Source organism: Felis catus, chromosome X (assembly GCF_018350175.1).
Source record: "Felis catus isolate Fca126 chromosome X, F.catus_Fca126_mat1.0, whole genome shotgun sequence".
Classification (NCBI taxonomy): Eukaryota; Metazoa; Chordata; class Mammalia; order Carnivora; family Felidae; genus Felis; species Felis catus.
In genome coordinates, this window is record NC_058386.1 from 13573122 (window position 1) to 13596899 (window position 23778).

Genomic DNA, 23778 nt, shown 5'->3' on the forward strand with positions numbered 1-23778 from the left:
TTCCTGAGGCTTTTGTTTTTCTGCTGCTACACGCTTTGTTATTGAAGACTGTCCAAGGTCTTACCACCACTGGAGTTGTGACCCACTGATGTGTTTCATAAATTTTAATGAGAGACAGATTGAGAGAGGTCATTGATGGACCCACATGGTTGTACCATATCTCTGCCCTGGCTCAGAATGCAAATCTCTGTGAAATTACTCTTAAGTTACCTTTGTGGAAAGCCCCAAACTCCATCTTTGGGCATGTCTGGTCTAGCTAGGTCAGATCAAAAGTGATTTACAAAAACTTTTATGTTCTTGGCACATTGCTATGATTTATTTTTAAGTCACAGAAAATTGTCCAAATATTAGCACACATATTATAGAATTGCCAATAAGCTGTGTACGGTTATATAGAGCACAGTGTGCTTTTTAAACGAGTTTGTAAAGAATATGGTTTAACTTGCCAGTGTGCGATAATAAAGTTATTTCTTGTGTGTGATTTTGGACTTGATTTATAATTCACTAGCAGATGTTTATTTTCATTGTTAAGTTATAATTCAGACATTCTTGGCTTAACTCAAATTTTCTCTAGATCTCACAAAATTAAAAAAAAAATTAGACTGAAACTTCCCTTCAAAACATCCTTCAAATGGGGCCAGATTATTTTAGAAACAGATTTTCTTATTTCTGCTAATAAGGATCAGGGAGAGAAAAGGCAATTGAGATCTTTGAAGGGTCTGTAAACATCATTTTAGTCCGTCTCTTCCAGCGTCCCCTGCTGCTGTCAGACCTACTCGCTTACAGGGCAGTAGAGCTGCGTCACGGGAACTCTGGCTCCCTTCGTTTCTGTAGCCTCCTTGCTGAGCTAATGAGCAGTGTAATGGCCGGGAGAGAGGGAGACATGTTAGAGAAACCTAAGGGCCTAGATGATTGGAAACTAAATAATTAACATCAGAATAATGAGGGATTGACCGCCTTTCCCGTGCTGGGTTCCAGTGCTTTGATCAAAAGGTGTCTTTTCCTTACTGTTTTATATGGTCTTAATCACAACAGCCTATATAAATAATTGGATTTGGAGAAGGTAGGATCCAGATGAAAAAGGGATTAGAAATAGCGTGTGCTTTTTTTTTTAATTAAGCCTTCAGATGGATTTTAATAACTTAAACATGTTAACTGCAATTGCTATTCCTAGTTAAGAAGTGGAGGGGTATTTGTTTTGTGTTTGGGAATTCTTAACAGTATGTGTTTTTCTTTTCAGCTACTAAGTCAGGATTGTTACCTCCGCCGCCTGCGCTCCCTCCAAGACCTTGTCCATCACAGGTAGGAGACAGAAGTTGATTTCTGTGAACTGTTCGGTACTAGGGAAGTGGTCCTATCACTGTGCTTCCTTTGCAAGGGTTGATAGCCACAGAACTGGCTGGTCACATTCCCAAGATGACATCTGGACAAAGAGAGGAGAGAGCGGTTGAATTTCTTCTTATCTAGCCAGTCCCTCAACCTCATGTAGAAAAGTGGAAGTTCCCTCAATAGGCAACTAAACAAATGTGTATTGGTTCACCTTTCGCTTTGGGGGTGGGGGACATGGTGTTTCTGTATAGTATGTACAGTCTGGGTGTGTATATTTTCATCATGTTTTAGGAGCTGTGTGAATTCTGCATAAACTAAAAATAAATGGCCATCACCATGGTGTTAGAGCTGTGGTTTGAGCCTACAGTGCTTTCGTTAGGTTGGTATCTTCCTTTGGAATAATAAGCTGAAACATCAGGAGTTGGGAGAGTGTGTCACCAAAATCTGTTTCGCCTGTGAATTCATTCTGCCTTATTTTTATGTGCTGCTGTGGCCTTATTCATCAACACTGCTCGTAGAATTGGAAATGAGAAGGAAGCAGCAAATCTGCGGAATGCGGTGAAGGGCACTACGGGTCCTTCCTTTTGTTAACTGCTGCTGAAGAAACTTTGTGCCTTTAAAGGCCCTCTCTAACTTTCGGCGGAAAATGCTGCCCAGAGCATATCTTTCCGTATGCCACATCTTAGGATTCGCTGAGTCTCTGAAGCCACTTTTAACATTTGCTTGTCCTTCTTTTAGAGAATTAGATCATCTTTAGCATCCACTCAACCTTGAGGTGCAAATACAGTGAGGTCCTGCTTTCCTGCCTCAGTCTGAAGGGTAATAAAAAGCCCCGTTCTTCCTGACTCACATAGAAACGAATGAGAACCCCCTTTCCAACGCTCCAGGATTGGCTCTAAGACCTGTTGATTAATCAGCCAACAAATACTCATTTATATCTAATAGCAAGCTTTAGTTCCATTCCAAGCTTTTCCCTGCTTATGATTTCTGCTCATTTAAATTATTAGTTCTGTTTATCGAGCACCTATTGTGCTAAGTGCTTTCAGCGCATTATTTAATCTTCACAAAACTCCTATGAAGTAGGTGTTAATATGCTTTATTTTTATACAGATGAGGAAATTGAAACATACAGGGGTTAAGCAAGTCAGCTAAGGTGACATAGCTAGTGAATAGGTAGAGTCAGCTCCCCAGTCAGAGTCCATCTCCTAAACATCCCTGTCCTCCCCATCCTTGAAGCTGATGTGTATGTATACAGTAAGACGGTGATCTGCTGCATTGGCAGGTAAGGCCTTCACCCCGTCTTCCTGTGGAGGACGTAGATGAGATCAAACTCCTGATTGGCACCAATAGCAAACCGGGACTTTGTCAAAACAGAAGAGTGGGCATTCTGGAGGCGGTTACCCACCAGCTGCTGGTTTCAAACTGGGGCTTGGGAGCCGCCTGGATGAATGCGTGGAAGACCTGTCTGAAAGGGCTTTTGTGACCAACCTCCTTATCTTCTACCGCACATGTGACAGCAGTTATTTCCCGGTTGTGAAATGTTTTGCTGCCATCAGTGGGCCTCGTCTGACCTGCTTGAGTGGGCTTCCTGCCTGCCTTGGGGCTTAGTGACTGAGGATCTGACGGGGGGCTGGGAATTCTCAAGTCACTGTTAATGAACGAGACTGCTTCTTTGTCTACCAGATTTCCCATCTCAGGGTAAACAGTAAGCGCAGTGCTCAGCGCAGGCCTCCAACTCAGCTGCCTAACTATGGAGATTTCAGACTGCAGAAACAGGTGTGTAAGAAATGCAGGCAGAAAATCCCTTCGCTACTGACCTCCCCCTGCTCTCCCCCTGTCCTCCTCTGTAAGTGGGACACACACATTCAACAGAGGAAATCCTGGGTACTGAACACATGATTGTATTTAGTCTTTGTGCAGTGTCAAATTCCTAATGGCCCTGGGAGAGAGTCCCCTAACCACTTGGATGGGGCACCTGTATATTCTAGTCTTTCCCGAACTGCTTGTGATAAAGTAGTCTTCTGGGAGACGTTCATAGGGCTCTGTGGTAAGACAGATTTGCAGGCTGTGGCCTCGGTACCCACTTAGGGAGGTTCACGGTGCGAATGGGCTCATTGAAGGGTTTGAAATTCTACAGTAAAGAAATCTGGTCAAATTTGGTAAAGCTTGCGATTTCCTAGTGATTGTGACCATTCACCTCTTTATTTATAAAATACTTATCAATATCCTGAGGGCTTGGTTGTTAGGAAACATTATACACCAGCCTTAGAGTAGTGGTAATAACATTTCCAAACCTCTTTAATCTGTCACCTCCTCTCTATATTATGTGATTGAAGTTAAATTTTTATACTTAGGTGAATAGTTTTCCCTAGAGGAATTGAAAATGCAAAATAAAGTTTACTACACATTAGCTTCGGGTTTCAGATTGTCATGTTTTCACTTTGTTGTGTTTTCTTATTTGCTTTTCTGTTCCTTCTTGCTTACTCTCTCATGAGGTCATTTTTACCACTTCGCAGCAAGCTTTATTACAGCAAATCTTAAGCGCTCCGAATTCGTCTTTTGCTCTGTTAAACACATTTTTTGAGTGTTCCTTGTTATATATGGACAATTGGCTTGACTTTGGGAAAAAATATATATACAGTACTTAACCACAGACTCATTTTTATGAGGCTTAAACTGTAGTACCTAGGGGAGAAAACAAGGAAGCTTGGTTATATTTTAAATCTTTTATTTATTGGTAGCTCTGAGAAGAGATTTTATAAGATAGAAAGGTTTTGATTTAAAAATTTCATATTATTTAACTTGATAAATGGGCAAGACTAGATTATAGTAAACACGAAAACATTCTGTTCCCTAAAAAGGAACACTGTTTAAAAAACTTCGTGGCCAGTGATGCCCTTTGAGGTTTTAAGTATGTAAGAGAAAAGCGCTTGTATGTTTGCAGCTGTGCCCACAAAGGTATATATAGATCATTTCTACATACACTAAAAGTGTATCTTTTGTCAAGTGAGAGGGAGAAGGTATAGGTTTTTAGCATAAAATGCAGTTTCGCTGGCTCCTATTTCTACTAAGCACCATTATGATACGAACATGTGGATTAAGTTATACAAATGGGGCTCTGGAGTTAAGAAAAGGAATAAATTCAAAGAAACAGATCTTTTTATTTTTTGTACTATAGGTAAGATCAAGAGGGACCATATGACTATATAAAGAATCAAATGGTTTGTGTTCTGTGTTTTCCTGGGGATGGGCTAGAGACAGGGCATGGTATTTTGGCTCTGCTCAGAGGAGGTGACACGTTTATTTATTAATTTTTTTAAAGACTGATTCATAACATAAATGACTAAACAGCAATTAGAGTGAACTGTTTCATATGGAGCAGCGTTAAAATGAGAGTTGAACTTGGTACCTCATGCTTTGCATAGAAACTGAATAAAATGCCATCTGCGGAGTGGCTTGTCCTATAGGTTGCTTCTCTGCTAAGGGCCTGATCGGTACTCCAATAATTAAATCTGTTTCATAGTATTGATGCCATGCTATATTTCTTATGGCAGTAATCTTTCTAAAGAAAAAAGGTTTTTTGGTACATGGGGTAATCTTTCCAGTTTTATATTAGCACCACATTTGATGAATTGGGGCTCTTTGTAGACTAACGTGCTCATAATTTTCCTATTTATACTACGAATTTCTTACAACGGCAGGTGCTTCTCGTTGGCAATGTAACGAATACTAAAATAGCACTGCAGAATGGATGCACTGTGGAGGAAGCATTTGATCAATACTCTTAGGCTTAGACTGAGAGGGCTTCGTGGAAGGGCTGAGATGACCAGTGAAGTGAGTTTTAAATGAGAACTTTGCTTTTCTGATGGCCGAAGGATGCAGACTATTACTGTAGAGAAAAAGCAAATGCAAGGAAACACGCATGCAAGAGATCCCCATTTGTTTGAGGAACTGTCTGAAATGTAGAAAGCTAGATTTTGGGGGAGAGAGATTTAGTGTTTAGAGGTGGGAATGAGGACCAGCGGCCTGCCCACTTGAGTCCCGGTGGTACCAGAGCTGGGGGAGAAGAAGGGCCCCCTGACAAGAGAGTTCTGTTGGGGGAGCAGTCCCTGAAGGGAGAACAAAGGGTGTCAGTCCAGGGGTACTTACCCTTATGCACAGTGAAATCATCTGGATGAGCTTTAAACCTACTGATGTCTGGGTCCCACCCCCAGGGAGGAGGCTCAGACTTTGGGAGTTTTAAGAAGCTCCCCACATGGTTCTGAAGTACAGCCAGGATTGAGAAACACCGAATTAAGGCAAGAGAAGGAATGTTCAAGGAAGAAGTTGAGAATCTAGGGGATTTGTTGCTGGTATGCCCTGAGTTCTTTTTTTCTTTGAAGTTTATTTATTTTGAGATAGAAAGAGAGAGAGAGAGAGAGAGCAAAATGAGAATGAGCAGGGGAGGGGCAAAGAGAAAGGGAGACAGAGAGAGAGAGAGAGAATCCCAACCAGGCTCTGCACTGTCAGCGCGGAGCTGGATGCGGGAATCAAACTCACAAACCATGAGATCATGACCTGAACTGAAACCAAGAGTTGGACACTTAACTGACTGAGCCACCCAGGCGCCCCTCATGGCTTTTTTCTTTATCAAGTTAAAACTCAGTGGGCATGCGTCAAATATCACAAGATCTTTTGCTATAATACATGCACATGATCTCATACAATGTACGTTAGTCATCGAATCACCTTAATATATTGGCTATTTAGATAAAGCATATTTGTGAGCTTTCAAAGATTACAGCATCATCATTTTTACTCATCAATATAGAAGTTTAGTATATGTCAAGAGGTATTTTTCTATGTATTCATGTATTAGAAACTTAGTAATTATTCTGAATTTACAACCCTATCACCTAAGATGCCACTTTCACTTTCTTTCGGAGTGTTACTCTGTTCTGTCTTAGGGTGCACGCTGCAGATGAGGTGAAAATCACAGTATGTTAATGAGTATTTCTGTAATTAAGAAAAGATCTAGGCCCAGGATTTCTCTTCATCTGTGATGATGGAAGGACATAGTGAAAGCTGTAGAACACTGAATGAATATGTCTGTGGTCTTATTCTTTGCCTGACTACTCTGTAGCTCGGTAGCCTTGTGGGAGTAAGCACATTCGTCTCACAGACCTACCATTGCCTCTTCTGTAAAATGTGAAGATTAAAGTAGATAGATCCTTCTCATTCTTAAGGTCTTAGATTCTGGTTGTATTCCTTTGTCCAAGAAAAATTTTGTTGCAAATATAGTCGAAACATCATAAAACAATTGAGGACAAGATAGTTTAGACTAATTTCTCCCTGCTTGCCCACACTGCTGAATACAATGGAAGGCCCTGGACGTAATAAACAGAGGACTTTGAAAGATGTAAACAGGAAAGTGGACTGGTTGAGGGCCTTAGGACTTGAGGAATGGCATGGTGGTGTGAGTTGCCTGAGTTAAAGAAAAAAATCTCCCATGTGTCCTGCCCTGGGTACTAGAGAAGCCTGTAGCCTGGAATTGCCAACAAGTGTAGACCAAAAGAAAACAAAGCCTTGAGAAAAGTCTACTGTCTAGTCAAAGGACTGGGAAAGGGGTAGCCAAGCTAGATAGAAACCTTTTTGACAATACCTGCCCTACCCCAGCCAGACACCATGGGTGCCCCTCCCTCTGGTGTCATCAGAGACCGATCTCGGAGTTTGGTCTCTTGTCCCTCGCCAGACAGCCTGGGTTGATACTTTTCTAGCTGGCAAACGTGGTTTCAGCAGAGACCAAAGGGGTCTCCTAACCCTGATCTGATGGCATCAGGTGGCCTGGGGAGGCACTTTATAACCCCCACTCCCCAGACAATGTCATTATAGACAGACATTCCCAGATAGGCAAAAACTCAAGGAGTTTGTAACTAGTAGACCTGCCCTATAATGAATACTGAAGAGTCCTCCAGGCTGAAATGAAAGGACACTAGACAGTACCTCGAAGCCATAAAAAGAAATGAAGAATGGTGAAGGTAGCTACATTGGTGAATAGAAAACCCAGTAGTGTTGATTTGTAGCTCGTCTTTTTTCCTTAGGAGTTAAAAGTGCTTAAAACAATAATTACAGATCTATGTCAATGGGCCCACATATATAAAGATATAATTTGTGACAATAATAATATAAGGGGCAGCAGGGCTATAAAGGAGTAGAGTGTTAGTATACTTTTGACACTAAGTTGCTATTAATTCAAACTTGATGGTTATAAAGTTAAGACATTAATCCTTAGGAAAAAAAACCTAAAACATATAAAAAAGTATGAAAGTGAGAAGGTAATAAAAATGGTATAGTAGAAAAAAAATCAGTTAATCATAAAAAGAGAAGTGATGGAGGAACTGAAGGACCAAACAGGTGTAAGACATAGAAAACAAACAGCAAATGGCAAAAGTAAATCTTTCCTTATTAGTAATTACTTTAAATGGATAAAAATCTCCAAATAAAAGGCAGAAGGAGATGGATTTAAAAAATAATTCATCTATATGCTGTCTACCAGAGACTTCATTTAGATCCAGTGATACACATAGGTTGAAAATGGAAGAATGGAAAAAGATACTTCATGCAAATAGTAACCAAAAGAGAGCCCGGGTGGCTGTAGTCACTTCAGATTAAATAGACTTAAAGATAAAAAACTGTTATGAGACCTAGAAGGACATTACGTATTGATAAAAAAGGGTCACTCCATTAAGATGGCAAAAAATTTAGAAGAATATACACACCTAATGACAGAGCCCCTCAAATATACAAAGCAAAACCCAACAGAATTAAAGGGAGTTACACATAGTTCTATACAATCTCACTTCTAATAATGGATAGAACAACTAGATGGAAGACCAGTAAGGAAATAGAGGACTTGAGGAGCACCTGCGTGGCACAGTCGGTTAAGCGTCTGACTTCGGCTCAGGTCATGATGTCACAGTTGGCGGGTTCAATCCCCGTGTCAGGCTCTGTGCTGACAGCTCAGAGCCTGGAGCCTGCTTCGGATTCTGTGTCTCCCTCGCTCTCTGACCCTCCCCTGCTCATGCTTTGTCTGTCTCTCTCAAAAAATAAATGTTAAAAAAAAATTTAAAAAAGGAAATAGAAGATTTGAATAATGCTGTAAGTCAACTAGACCTAACAGACATCTATCTATAGAATGCTCCACCCAACAACAGCACAGTACACATTTTCCTCAAGTGCACATGGAACATTCTCCAGGATAGACCATATGTTAGGCCACAAAACAAGTCTCAATAAATTTAAGGAGAGTGAAATCATAGTAAGTGACCACGGTGGAATGAAACTAGAACTCAGTAACAGAAGTAACACTGGAAGATTCACTAACATGTAGAAATTAGGCAACATGCTCTTTAAAAACCAGTGGGTTAAAGAAGAAATTGTAAGTGAAATTAGAAAACACCTTGAGATGAATGAAAAGGAAAACCTGCCAAAACCTATGAGATGCAGGAATAATAGTACTAATAGTACTCTGGAGGAAATTTATAGCTATAACCACTTACATTAGAAAGAGGGATCGAAAATCAATAAGGTAACTTTACACTATAAGAAATGAGAAAAAGGATCGGGGCGCCTGGGTGGCGCAGTCGGTTAAGCGTCCGACTTCAGCCAGGTCACGATCTCGCGGTCCGTGAGTTCGAGCCCCGCGTTGGGCTCTGGGCTGATGGCTCAGAGCCTGGAGCCTGTTTCCGATTCTGTGTCTCCCTCTCTCTCTGCCCCTCCCCCGTTCATGCTCTGTCTCTCTCTGTCCCAAAAATAAATAAACATTGAAAAAAAAATTAAAAAAAAATAAATAAAAGAAATGAGAAAAAGGAGAGCAAGCTAAACCCAAAGATGGCAGAAGGAAGGAAATGATGAAGAGGAGAGTTGAGATGAATGAAATAGAGAAAGGAAAACAATAGCAACATCATTGAAACCCGAAATTGGTTTTTTGTGGCCTCTAGTTAAAAATAAAAGGCTTTCTTTGAAATTAAAATCAGATTCTCATAAATTTATCTCTCGCTGTAGGTAGTGTTGTTTTGAATTTATCAAGGTTGAATATTCCCGTAGAATGACTCTGTTTTGTGTAAGGTGTTTTCTTCCCCTGTATTAACTTTGGCACAGTACATTTTGCTGTATGTTCCCTAGTTGTAGGATTGGTTTATAGATTACTCAAATTGCCAGCCAGAGCTCCAGGATGGTGTAACGTGAAGACACAGTTGTGGTTTAAACCAGCCTCTGTTGATGGAATCTCGAGAGTTCTGCAGGTCCTCTTAATAGGGATTTATTAAAGGGAATTTGAAAGCTATTATCAAAACAGTTGGCATTGAATGAGAAATTAGAAAGGCAAAGGAAACTGCCATAGTGATAAGTTCAAGGAGAAGAGAAATAACGATGAAGTACTCACATTGTGATAGTGGAGGAAAGATTAAGGATAAATCCCTCTGTTTAAAAGAGCATGCATCGTTTTGCCAGCTATCAACAAATGCCATCAGCATTTATCCTGTTAACTAGTTCAAAAGAAAGGAAAAGTTCTATGATGACATTTATTTTAGTATTAATAAAATAAAAACCAATACAGACAACATAAATGTTCAAGAAGACACCTCTGGTTAAGGGTTATATATCTGCTTAATAGGATATTAGACATCTATTAAAATGATTACATGGAAAATACTGGGTAAGAGGGACACCAGCTGAATACAGAAATGTTTCCTGACTGTACCACATAAAAATATTTAGTGGACCTTTGATAATAAGGTGTTCTGCCTTCTCAGGGTAGGCTGGAACACCTCTGGATCACTTTTGCCATGGTTGGATTTTGAATTCTTTTCTCAGCGTTACTGGTCCGTGTTCTCTTCCCAGTGGGCTTTTGAGGTTTTTAACTCCTCAGTGAATCTCTACTCTTATTGAGGGTCTAAAGGGGTCACTTAAGTAATTCATTTATAATTTACCTATCTCACCTTATGATAACTTGTTTATAGAAATACATTCTCTCTTTTGGGAGAGACTCTACATGAGTGGTAAATGTGTGAATTAGGGTGTCTGTGAAGGTCTCCAGACATTTCACTCTAAACTGTCAGGTATTGGGGTGCCTGGGTGGTTCAGTCAGTTGAGCGTCTGACCCTTGATTTTGGCTCAGGTCATGCATGATGTCATGGTTCGTGAGTTCGAGCCTCTGTGCTGGCAGTGCAGAGCCTGCTTGGGGTTCTCTCTCGCTTGCTCGCTCGCGCGCTCTCTCTCTCTCTCTGCCCCCACCCCCGCTCACATGTACTCGCGTTCGCTTGCTGTCTCAAAATAAATAAAATGTCAAGTGTTTACTGCTAAGCATGTGGAGGTAAACTGCTAAGTAATTGGTAATAGTTTAGATAGCTGTTTTTGGTGGGAAAATTATGTAGGTTTTCTTTTAAAGAGTTTCTCTTTCAATTGAGGTTTAGGAAAAAGGGAAAAACACTCTTAAAGGACAACTAGAATTTGAAGAAGTCACTCAAAGCTTTATCAGAATCAAATGACTCTTGGAAGCTACTTTTACACACCATGCTGTCAGAACTTTTAAGACATGTAATACTGCATAATCATATAGTTGTGAGCTTCAAATAAACTGTTTGCTGAAATCTAGCTTGTAGTAGTTTTTTTCTTTTTCTTTTTTCCCCCCACCTTCTAGTTTTTTTTATCCATGTTCTCTGGAGAGTATACTCTAATTGCCCTTTCTCTTAAATGATAATTTTGCATTGTGCAGAATTCCAGGTTGAAGTTCATTTTCCTTCAGTGTTTTGAATGTATTACCTCCTCCTTTTCTGGTGTTTATTGTTGCTGCTGAGAATTCTGTTAATCTATTGTTTCCTTTGGATTGACTGTTTTTTCTCTAGGATGGCTTTTAAAACTTTATTTTCAATGTTCTGTGTTAATTTCACTGTGATGTGTCTAAGCATAGATTTAAATTTATTTGTTCCAGGTGACTCTTTGTGTGCATTTTCCATCTGGAAAGCCATGTATTCAAATTTGGAATATTCTTAGTCATATCTCTGCAGGTTATGATTCTATGCTTACTCTGTTTTCTTCTTGAAGTCCGGTTAGCTAGGTTTCTTTGTCAATACACCTTTTATTTCTAGTAATGGCTCTTTTATCTTTTTATGTCATGATCCCTCTAGGCCCCGGATGAAACCTTCATCTTCCAAATTAATCATTCTTTTGTGTAACTGTGTATGATTCCAAGTTTTATAGTCCATTCTTGTTTATATCAATCTGTTCTTGTTTCACTTCTCCCAATTTCTGTTTCATACTTGTCTGTTTTTTTTAAGGATGCATTTTCTACTTTTAACTGGGAGAGGATTTAAGCATAATTATTTTGAAGTTATTTTCTACTTGATTTGTTTTCTTTTTTGTCAAGAGGCAAATTCATCCCCTCCCTTTCCTCCTCCCTCCCTCCCTCCCTCTCTCTCTCTCTCTCTCTCTCTCTCTCTCTCTCTCTCTCTTTCGGCTCTTCTTCTTACTATTGGGTTTTTTCTTCATGCTTTTGGAAATTTGTTTAGCAGTCTTATTTTGAATTGGAGTTTAAATTTAAATTTCATTCTCAGTTCTTGGAGCTCCTCCCCGTCCAGCAGTTCATTGGCGTCCAGCAGTTCACTGGCCAACCACACCCCGTGGTCCTGCACTCGTGGGCCTCCAGTGTAAGGCCAGTTCTTATACTCGATGTTCAGCACGTGCGTCTGGTGCAGATGTCAGAGATGGTGCAGATGGCACCAGGCGGTGGCTTAGCCTGAGACCAGGCTGCGATGCTATATGTGCTTCCGCTCCCTTTCCTAAGTAGGCAGTACGGAGCACCTTCGCAGACTTCATCCTGGTTTTGCAGCTTTACAGGTAGCAAAGCGCCACCTTAGCCTCTGGCTTCAGGAAATGAACTTGGTGCCAGTCCTTTGCCTCATAGAGGACATTTAAATACCTGTGAGCTCTCAGTTGCCTCTACCTGCTTCCGAACCCTCAGCCTGGCCAACTGCTTTGTGATTTGGCCCCATAGGGATCTTGACCTTGCTTCTGAGTGTGTCTGAGTCTTTTTTTTTAAAACATTTATTTATTTTTTTTAGAGACAGAGAAAGAGCATGAGCGGGGGAGGAGCAGAGAGAGAGGGAGACACAGAATCTGAAGCAGGCTCCAGGCTCTGAGAGCCTGGCACGGGGCTTGAACTCACAAACTGTGAGATCATGACCTGACCTGAAGTCGGATGCTCAACCGACTGAGCCACCCAGGCGCCCCTAAGTCTTTTTTAATTTTAACACTTTTTATGCTCATGCACTCACGTCTGTCCTTGCATATAATTTTACAGCATAAGAAGTTGAGATTCAGAAAGTGAAAGCGAGTTCCTTGGAGCCTCACAGCTAGTGAGTGACAGAGCCAGGTAGCTATTGTGAAGGGTGGAGCTGGGAAGGGTTTCTGAGGACATACTAGAAATTTAATGATAAATGTTTAGAGAGAGAGAAAAATCACTCATTGCACATCACAAAAATTAACTATAGATTTGCTAAGCAAAAGTTAGTGAGAGTCTCCACTCTCCATGCCCACGAATAATTTTTTTAAGTTTTTTAAAAAATGTTTTTATTTTATTTTTGAGACAGAGACAAAGCACAAGCGGGGGAGGGGCAGAGAGAGAGGGAGACACAGAATCCGAAGCAGGCTCCAGGCTCTGAGCTGTCAGCACAGAGCCTGATGTGGGGCATGAACCCACAAACTGTGAGATCATGACCTGAGCCGATGTTGGATGCTTAACCACCTGAGCCATCCAGGCACCCTCGAATAATTTTCTAAACATGAAGTATTTCCATACACTCAGTGAAAATGCTGAAGTGCCTTTATTAGTGCAGACTTACATTTATCTTGGCCAAAATAGCCTTCACACTTTGGTCAGTGGGCTATTTTTGGGGTAGCAAAAGGCCAAGTGTAGCTTATTCTGCTTTTTAAAAGGAAACAAAAAGGCAGAACTTCTGCATAATGAATAATTATATATAGTGGCTATATGTCAGATGCTCTTTTAAGTGTTCGACAAATATTCACTCACTTAATCTTCATAACAGCCATGTGTGATGGGGTCTGTTGCTGTTCTCGTTTTGCAGATAAGTAAACCGAGGTGTGCAGAACTTGAGGATTTCCTCAAGGTATGCACAGCAAGTAGGAATTAATGCGGTGATTCTAACCCTGGCTATCTTGCCTCAGTGTACCAGTTCCTCCTACTGTGCTATACTATCCAACCGTATCTCAGAATTATTTTCTTAACCTATCTTTTCTTTTTTTGTTGTTGTTTAAAGTTTCTTTCTTTCTTTTAGTAATCTGTGCACCCAACATGGGGCTAGAACTCACAACCCCAGACCGAGAGTTGCACGCTTTTCCAACTGAACCAGTCAGGCACCCCTTAACCTGTCTCTTCTTAACAATTGAGTTGACAGTTATCTTTATCAGGGATACACTTTATATTATGAACCCTCTTACCGAATTAGGTTTACCACACCTCTAGGAGCTTGTGTCCTTTCTTAGCACTCCCCCCCCCCTTTACTGTATTGTGCTCATGGTATTGTTGTGTAAAGCTTTCTTTGCTGGCAACATTCCTCTGGAGATGCCATGAGTTCATCTAGTCAGTTCGTCAGGTGTTGATGGAATATGCTTACAGTAGGCCCGTGCTTTGCCGAGTACTATGATGACACAAAAATTGCAATAGGCTTCTTATCCTGTAACTCCTTCATCTTTCCTCACCGTTTGAAGGCAGTCATGCCTAACACCATCCATTTTATGGTCTCTCCTGGTGGGTATATGTATCCATTTAAATCCATTTTCTCATGCTGTATTGTCAAGCGATAGCTGAGTGCCATATTTCCTTGAACTAACAAGCTAGCCCAGTTTTCCCCTGGGGGTCAGTTATGGTTGGTTTCTAGGTTCCTAAACAATGGAATCCTTATTTCTTTTCTCTGTCCTCCTTACCACACAGTGACAAAAACCAAGAAGCATTCCTCTGTGCTGTGTGTCAGGGAAGGAGAGGGTATGGAAGTGGGGCAGGATGGAAGGGTGTCCAGATGTGCTGTGGTGTTAATGGGAAAGGACAGCAGAAGACAACTAGGAGTCAGGCCCAGGGAGCCAGTAGACAGAGTAGTTAAGAACATGGGCTCGGGTTCAAATCTTATCTCTGTGTCTTACTGGCTGTTTATCTTTGGGCAAGTTATTGAGTCTCTCTGTCTCAGTTTCATCATGTGTAAAGTGGAGACAGTGGTAGTGTCTGCTTTCATAGGGTTGTTAAAACGATTAAATGAGGTCGTATCCGTGAAGCACTCAGAGTGGTGCCTGGCATATAGTCAGGTCTCGTTGACAAGTAGCCGTTATGATTATTATCACTCCAGGCCCAGCAAAACAGAAGCAGGTTCTAGTTGGCAAACGGAGAAACAGGCTCAGGGTAACCAGAAGTTAGTGGCCAGTCCTTAGCACAGAATGAGTGCTAAACTGGCTTACAAAACCACTTATAGTAGAATGGCGTTCTTGCCCACTTCTGTGACCTTTCATGGGCTGGCCCTCTGCCTAGGTCAGGGGTCAGCAGACTATAGCCTGTAGGCCAAATCTAGATCATTGCCTCTTTCTGTAAATCATGGAAACATGAAGGAGAAGAATCGATGCAAAGACAGGTCCTCATAAGCCTTTTAACCCACTATCTCCTAACTCAAGGGTCATGATGCCTATATTTATAGTTTGCAGCTTTGCCATGAGGACCTTTATCGACCAAGATGCTCCATCTTTCAGAGTTTACTAGCAAAACCTGGAGAAAATATTCTTTATTCATCTGGCAGCTTCAAAGACTTGCTATGGGTGGGCTTTCATAACTTTATGTTTCTCAGGCCTCACTAGAAGAAACCAGAGTAAGGGTGTGCCTTTAAGGTGAGAAAGAGGGAAGGAAAGAGCCTGTCCAGGAGAAACAGGAGAAAGAGTTTCTTTTTTTCCCCCATCTCTTCCTGAATACCCTGTTCTGTTCAGCAAGTTCTGTAGGTATCACCTCCTGATGTGTTGGTAAGCCTTCTCTCTGAAAAAAAGAAAAATCTCTACTCCACAGTCTGTGTTGTAAATACTCCCACTGTGACTGATCACAGGTGGGGTTGGGAGGTGACGTGTGTCATCAGCTCGCTGGTACCAGCGCGCTGCGTAGTCGACAGCGTCACTTGCTGCTGAATCCTTGTATTAGGGATTCTCTGCGCCAGACAAGAGCTGTTTGTTTGTTTGTTTGTTCGTTTGTTTGTTTGTTTGTTTGTTTTTAGTCTAGGGCACTGTTTCAGCCCAGTCGTAAAATGTGCTGTTAGAAATGGGACAATATTTTTGAAGTCACTAGAGATGACGCTTTCCTCTTGTTTACATTTAACTTGTGCCACTAGGTGGCACTTTAAGGACATTATAGGAAATTGGCTCTACTGGATTTATTTTTTAACTTTTTTATTGAAGTATAACATGCATATTGAAAAGTGCCCATTGAGTGTGCAACTGAATGAATTTTCACAAGCTGAACACATGTGTATAATCAGCATTCAAATCAAGAAACAAAATATTACTAGGACCCCAGAAAGCCTATCTTAGGCTATTTTTCCAGTTACTATTCCTTTGTAGGGTTACCGCTATTCTGACTTCTAACAGCATAGATCAGTTTTACCTATTTTTTACCTTATATAAGTGGAACCATGCAGTATATACTCTTGTGTCAGTCTTCTTTGGGCTTAAAAGATGTGTGATTCATTCATATTGTTGTGTGTAATTTTAGATCACTGCTGTATAGTATTCCATTATGTGTGCAAAGGTATCACTATTTTCTACTGTTGATGGACATTTGGGTAGTGTTCAGATTTTGGCACTTATGAATAATGCTCCTGTGCACATTCACGTACAAGTTTTTGAGTGGATGTATGTTTTCATTTCTCTTGGATGTATGCCTACAGTAGAATTGCTGGGTCATAGGTTAGGCCTATGTTCAGCCTTCGTGGGTACTGCTGAACAGTTTTATAAAGTGTTTGTACTGATTTATGCTCTATCAACAGTGTGCCTGTTCCAGTTCCTACATTCTCATCAATACTGAGTTTATTTTATGACTGGCTCCTAACTCTTACATAATTTTTATAGTTCCCTCTCCCGCCAACTGTTTCTAATTGAAATTTTTAAAAGCCACCTTCTTCTGATGGACATAGCTCATGCAGGAAGAGCTATGTCAACCCAAAAGAGGACATTAATCACAATCTCACTATGAGCTATCACTAGTTAGAAGAGAAGTGGTTCACACACTCGATTACTAATACAGAACAGTGGAACTGGGAGTGGTATTCAAAATTTTAAGTGTGGTAAAATATCAAGTGAGGCTAGGGCTTTGAGGCACTTTGAAATTTTTATATGCTTTTTGTATTGTTTCCCGGACCTATTATGTCAGGGCCGCGGAACCAGCAAAAGGAATTTCTAAAGGCCTACTATCTAGACGCCTTTGAATTGTGATGGTGGTGCTGCCCGTTTAAGTAAGCATATGTTTAGTATGGCAAGAGGTATGCATATGGCATCTTTTTTCACCCTTAGTCATTGGGAAACATGAATCTCAAGAGAACCCTGTCGTGTAGATCACCTTACCTATGTGGTCTGTGTTGTCAACTCTGCAGATCGCATTGTCATATATGGCTTTAGGAGTGTGATGAATAGGGAGTGAGGCTCAGACTTGACTCAGATTTCTGTTCTATTACTAGAAATTGGAAATAGAAGACCAAAACCCCAGGCGCAGTCAAGGTATTTGTCTTTTAGACCAAAATAAAGCACCCATGGTCCTTTAGTTCTAACAATAAGTCTGTTTTATGGCGTTGTCTGTAATCCAGTGGATTCCAAAAATTCCCAAGAGACTGTGCTGTGTGACTGCCGTATCCAGGGACTGGTTGCCCATTCTAGTTACTGATTATCCACTTCTAGAGCAGTTGTCCCTGAGCTCCTCTGTCAGTGTTCACTTGGGTGTGTCCCTGGTGTTGGGTTGGCCAGCTCTAGGGGCCACCAGAGATGTTCAGTGTAAGCTGCCCGAGATGTCTGTGCTGAAGCAGCCATGAAATCTGTAAAGGCTTTTATTTTTAAAAACGTCTTCCCTTCACTATTGGTAGCAGCAACATCCAGTGGCACAAATTTGGATTGTGGGTAGCCTGCTCTATGGGATCTGTGTATAATCTAAACCGGAGTCAGCACTTTCTCAGTGTAAGTTTTCATCTTTTGGCAAGAGAGTAAGAGTCCTTTATGTTGAATTGGCTGCTATTTGCAGGTTGTGGAATCTTTGAGTGGGAAACCAATTGTATATTTACTCTTAATTATGATAGTAGCTGCCATTACTGAGCAGTTATTATGTTACTGTGCTTAGCACTCTAGACAGCTATTTTGCTTAATCTTACAAATGCTAGGAGTTAGGTGGATTATCCCCTAGTGCAGATGAAGAAACTGTGGCTCAGAGAGGTTAAGTGCGTGCCCGGGGGGTTATATACCCAGCAAGTGCAAACCCTGGATCGATTCCAAAGGCTCTGCCCTGTAACCGATGTGCTCCATGGCTCCAGTTACTGTAGGATGAATTCTTGACTTGTCCAGTGGAACACAAAACAGTGTTGAGTTCATTACTAGCTCATTCCACACATTGATCCGAGGACCTGCTGTGTGCTGCCACTCTGCTTAGGCACTGGGAGAAGGATAGTGAAGCAAAGCACAGATCCTGCCTTCCACGTGCGTATGCATCAGCCCCATTTCTGTCTCTCATAGGTGGCTGGGGTCGTGGATTTTAGTAATCATTCTTGCAGAGAAATTCAGTTTTTTGGACCCTCTCTCTGAAACTGATTGTGGAATGACGGGGTTTGCTGTGGCCAGTGTGCTCCTGGCCACTGGTTCTGCATCTTCTATTTCTGGGTGTGACCACGTGGCTTTTCTAATGTGCCCTTACCTAGCAGAGATGGAGGTCCGGTGAAAGGTAGGCACCGAATGAATACCAGTGGGATGCTGGGGATTCCCTAGAGGCCATGGCACAATCGTCTGCTTATCTGCCTAGAACTTAGCTGCTGCCTTTGTGATTCCCAGTCTTGGAAGCTGCCCGGATTCTTGGGGAATAAATGAAATTTGAGTTTCTTTTTCTAATCTGTCAGTAGCATGAATATTACAAAGCTTATAAAATAACTTCACCAATTACCCCCACCTTAGCGACAAGTTCTGCAATTAGACTACTTTTTAAAAAGATTTGATTTATTTTCTCAGTTTTATTGAGAAGTAATATCACTGTGTAAGTTTAAGATGTACAGCGTGATGGTTTGATAAACATATATTGTGAAAGATTACCACAATAGGTTCAGCTAACATCCATCTTCTCATATAGATAAAATAAAAACAAAGAAGAAAAGAAAGGAAGAAGTTTTCTCCTTATGATGAGAACTCTTAAGATTTACTCTCTTAATAACTTCCTATACATCGTACATCAGCATCACATCCCTCTTACTTCTCTTAGAACTGGAAGTTTGTGCCTCTTGATCACCTTTCTCTAATTCCCTTTCTCCCCCTTCCCCCGATTTTGTTTTGTTGCAAATTTGACATTTATTTACGATTTTATTCTTTTAAAGTAATCTCTACACCCAACGTGGGGTTCAAACTCACAACCCTGAGATCAAGAGTTGCATGTTCCACAAAGTGAGCCAGCCAGGCACCCTGCAAATTTGCAGTAAGTAAAAATCCTATTGCTGAAGATTTTGCCCACCTTTCATTATTTATTTATGAAATCATATGGCAGACAGCCCTATTTCCTTCATGGTAAATGGACAAGAAAACACTTTAGCCTAGTTCGTTTTTGGGGCAGCACCTGTGGCCTTTTTCACACTAGGACCTTGGAGACTTATATGAAGAGTTTGGGCCATCGATGGCCCCCAGTTGGTCTGGGCTGGCTACATAAAAATTACCCAGGGAGCTTGTTAAAATAGAAGTTTCTAATGCTCCACCCCTAGGAGATTCTAATCAGGGAAGTCTAGAGTAGTATCTAAAAGTCTGTAATTTATAAAAATTCCCCAATAATTCTCCTGTGCAGCTACATTTGGGAACCACTGGGCATAGAAGGTCTAGAACAAACAGAACTGAGTTGGGAAGAAATTTCTGGTGTGTTTGAAGATTCAGGTAATACTTACGTGCCTGGAGCCAGTTCCATATGGGCAAACTAATGCAGTTATGATGCAGAGGTAAATTGGAGCCGGATGATGGAGGGTCTTTTAACTGGCCGAGTGTCCCTAAGGCCTGTGGTGCTCTGCCATAGGCCTTACAGACCAATTGAAAGGCTTTTAGGAAAAAGTGTTTTGATGAGAGAAGGTGTTTCACAAAATTAGTTCCTCAGTGTGTGCGGGGTACACTGGACTGAGAAAAAACTGAAGGGTAGAAAAAGACCCAGCACAGTTTTTGCAGCGGCCCAGGTAGGAGGTGGAGTCAGCACGTGGACTCAGATGGGAGCTGTAGGACCTTCGCAATGCTAGCCTGCCCGGTCCAGACAGGAATCTGGGACATGTTGTTTTAAGCTACTTTAAACAAACCGGTAATTTATCAGTGTTGTGTTCATCTGCTTTAGCTCTTATAAGGAGTGGTTTTGTTGTGTTTGTGTCCAGGAGCTTTTAAAGGAAGCCCAGTAAATTAATTCCTACAGAGAAGGAGTTGGCAGCAGCCAGAGCTGCTGTTGCGAGGAAGGCGGGAGGAAGGGAGAAATGAAGGTGGGCCTTTCTTGCCAGGCAGCAACCCCATCCTCACCCTGCCTCTCCACTCTTGGGGAAGGGAGCCTAGCAGAAACGCCCCAGAGCTAGACCTGCTGACCACAACGAAGACAACCACCTCTCAAAGGATTAGGTGTGGAATGTGGCATTTGGCCTTGAGGTCAAATGGAATAGTTTTCCTTTGTTCTCTAAAACCCAACCTGTAGGTCATTGTTTCCCAAGGTGTGTTCCACAGAACGTTAGTTCCGCTGGATGTTAATAGGAGTTACATGAGAATAAGAAGTCGAAGCCCAATAAGTTTGGGAACTGCTGGGTTAAGTAAGCCAAGGCAGTGGCTTCCTTTACCTCATGGGATCTCAGAGTGTGTGTGATGTGCAGTGTGCTCTGTGAATTTCTAGGAGGGAGAGAGACTGTGCAGTGTTCCCTAAACTTTTTTGTAGATTCTTTTTCCTCTCTGCCAGGGGCTGACAGACTGGCCCACAGGCTAAATGTATCCCACCCACATGTTTTTGTAAAGTTTATTGGAACATGGTCCCACCCGTTCATTGTGGTGTCTTTAGCTGCTTTAGCACTGGAGAGCAGAGTTGCACATTTGCATTGGAGACACAGAGACCAAATGGCCTGCACAACTGAAAATATTTATTACCTTGCTCCTTACAGAAAAACTTTTCCTATCCCCGTCCAGGCAACTGATAGAACTGGTGTTCCCTGGAACCCCTATTTGAGAGATACTGCCTTAAGATATAGGTGGGTTGTTCTAGCACTGCTTGTGATGAATCTGCTTAATTTTATTCAGCTTTTATGCTGCCATCTATCTTTTCCTCGCTTTAAACTATTTTCTCTCAACCGTTATCCACTGTTGAAGACCAAAATCTGGCTCCCATGTGTCATTGTTCTTTCCTTTGACTTATCACATTCCATCAGTCACCAAGGATGTATTCAGTCTCAAGCTAAATAGCTCTCAAATCTGCCTATCCCCATTCCCACCAGATTGCTTTAAGTGACCGTCATCTCTTGTCTTGTTTTCATTTTTGGGCTTTTAAGTGAATTGCCCCAAGATGGGTTCCTTTTAATCCATTTTACTCACTGGATTCAGAGTAATCTTTCTAAAATGCAAATCTAGTCTCATCACTTCCCTACTTAAAATCTTTCCATGCCCCCTTCCACCTATGGCTCTCTGGATAAGCTCCAAATCCTCAACATGGATGTATCAGCCAAGGTCTGGTGGGGAAAACAGAAACCATTCTAGGTATGTCACCCTGGAAGAGATTTCATTTAAGGAATTAGATACTTAAAGAATTAGATTGCTAGAGGAGCAAAGATGAGGGAAGGCCACCAGTCAGGTTGGCCAGAATTTTCTGAACCTTAAGACTTTGCAAGAACTAAAGGAAACAGCTGGAGATGCTCAGGCTGCCCGCAGCATCTAAGTAACGGTTTGTGGGGAAATGCCTGAGGCCACTACAAGATCTTCCGGCGGCTGAGCCCCATGCTTTTCTTTCCACCCCTGCCAGAGGAGCAGTAATACAGCTTCTTTTCTTTCACCTTCTTGGTTTAACGTGAGTGACTCTCAGAGTCAACAAGGAGCATTATTGAAAGGGGATTTTATAAATATTGTTCCCAGGCTTCTACCCCTGCAACATAGGGAAGACGACGCAAGTGGGGGAATGGTGCTGAGTAGCTACTAGACCATCTGGGACAGTGATCTCTAAGACCACGTGTGATCCACTGCACTGTTGTTCTCCAGCTGTAGTGCTCTCCTTCTTCTCTACTGTTCACCCTTATTCCGCCCTACTAGACTCCGTATTTCAGACTTACGAGAATGGGTGTTTTTGGAGCCTAAAACAGGTGACATTTATTGTCTCATAGTTTCTGTGGGTTAGAGATTAAGGAGAAACTAATCTGGTGGTTCTGGCTTATGGGGTCTCATTAGGCTGCAGTCAAGATGTCAGCCAGGACTGCAGTTAACTGAAGGCTCGACTGGGGCTGGAAGATCTACCTCAAAGATGGCTCTCCCACATGGCTGTCGGTGGGAGGCCTTAATTCCTTGCTACATGGGCCCCTTGTTAAGACTGCTTGAGTGTTCTCACAACATGGCGGCTGACTTTTTCCAGAACAAGTGATCTGAGAGAGAAACCAAGGAGGAGCACATCAGAAGGCTTTAACTCTCCTATTCTGGGAGCAGTTTGCCTGGTGTCTCAGGTCTAGTTCCCTAAAAGTAGAACATGAGTGTTATTTGGAAAGTGATACATGATGTATACAAAATAAATATCTGTGTAATTAAATAGCTAAACAAACGCTACTTCTGGTGGACAATGCTTAGCCTTCCTGGCCCTGTGTCCATTTCTGGGGGGCCAGCTGAGCAGGGTCTATATTGTCCTATCAGCCATAGGAATGGGCACAGCCCCAGAACAGATCTCCGTGTCCTGAGTGGCAGTACCTTCCAAGTGCACGTGACTTAAACAGGCTTTTCATTGCAAGATGAGAATGAAAATATATGTCTCATTTGTGGATAGGGCAGTATCGAAATTAAAATATGAGATATATATTTTTAAAAGGAACCTAAGCTTGAGTTTCAGTGAGCTCTTGGCTAAAAGTACATTTTCCTGCCTTGCCACATCCTGGCTGGGTACGTGTTACACAGTGAACCGTGAGGGAAGGACTGCCATTTGTACTAGTAACTGTAATCCAAATACTTGTCTCTTTTACAAGATTCAGGCATTGGATTTCAGTTCAGACCTTCAAAACTTTCAGACAAGGGCCTATTTTCCATATTGATAGAGTTGTTCCCTACTTTCTTCAATATGTGCAGGAAAAGGGGAGCTGCTGAGGTCCCCCTGTTTTCATGGGTTATCATTCTCTCCAAGTTGTTACCTTAGAAAAGTCTGAAGAAATAGCAACGAAATCTTCCAGGTTTGTTCTGCTTTCCAGCTGCTAAGCCTTACCCTATTTTCTTGAATGCAAGTGAAATTGTTTATTGTGAAGAGGGGCTTTTGTACCTCTAAATCCCATCTTTGTTTTTGTTTGTTTTTATCACAAAGCTTGTTTTCTTTCCTCGTCTCTTTTCCTGGGATAATTTCTGGCTCTGGCGAACCTCTGCCTTTCCAGGACTTTCTTGATCCCCGTGTTCCAGGCTCCTCACAAGATTTCACTCCCCTGAATGTTCAATAGATGGACCCATTTAGAATCAGTCACGGAGTGGTGACGGGCCCTCTTGGTGTTCCTCCCAAGGAGATTGGTGGTTAGATTGTGCCCGACGTGACACCCAGGAGTGGTTTGTTCCCTGTGGTAGAGCTAGAAGACCTAGTCTTTGTATACAATTTCAGAAGGTAAACTGTGAATGGAAAAAATTGTCAGACGCTTAAAACTGTTCTTTCATCCTTCCCAACTCCCACAACATTCCTGTTTTTAGAGATGTTTAAGAGAGTGTGGAGGCAGTGACAGTGACATTCTACTCCTTTTGCTGTGCTCAGAATCCTTATTTTTGTTGAAAAGAGGGTTCGATTTATCATTTCCCTCAATGTTACTACAAGAGGGAGACTGCTCATCTCCCCAGGAAAGGGAGCATTAGGGCGAGCACTCCTTTGCCTGATAATGGAGGGGACCTGAGCAGTTGAAAGGTGAGGAGACTGGCCTCTGGCTCCTTTTCCCTGGAGGGACGTGCCAATGCATACCTGCACTTCTGCAGGGG

The 23778-nt window shown here is 41.8% G+C and overlaps 1 protein-coding gene across 8 annotated transcripts in view; it reads left to right on the top strand.

Annotated features, from left to right (window-relative positions):
* Positions 1 to 23778, top strand: part of REPS2 (RALBP1 associated Eps domain containing 2) — a 217346-nt gene that overhangs the window by 156278 nt on the left and 37290 nt on the right. For 4 of the 8 annotated variants that reach the window (XM_023248871.2, XM_023248867.2, XM_023248869.2 and 1 more), the window contains 2 exons: positions 1241 to 1302; positions 3013 to 3105. In XM_023248871.2, coding sequence (XP_023104639.2) covers positions 1241 to 1302; positions 3013 to 3105 — 155 coding nt within the window. Of the gene's footprint in view, positions 1 to 1240; positions 1303 to 2067; positions 2149 to 3012; positions 3106 to 23778 lie in introns of those variants that run through there. The other 4 variants (XM_023248872.2, XM_019823602.3, XM_023248870.2 and 1 more) reach the window with 2 other exon arrangements.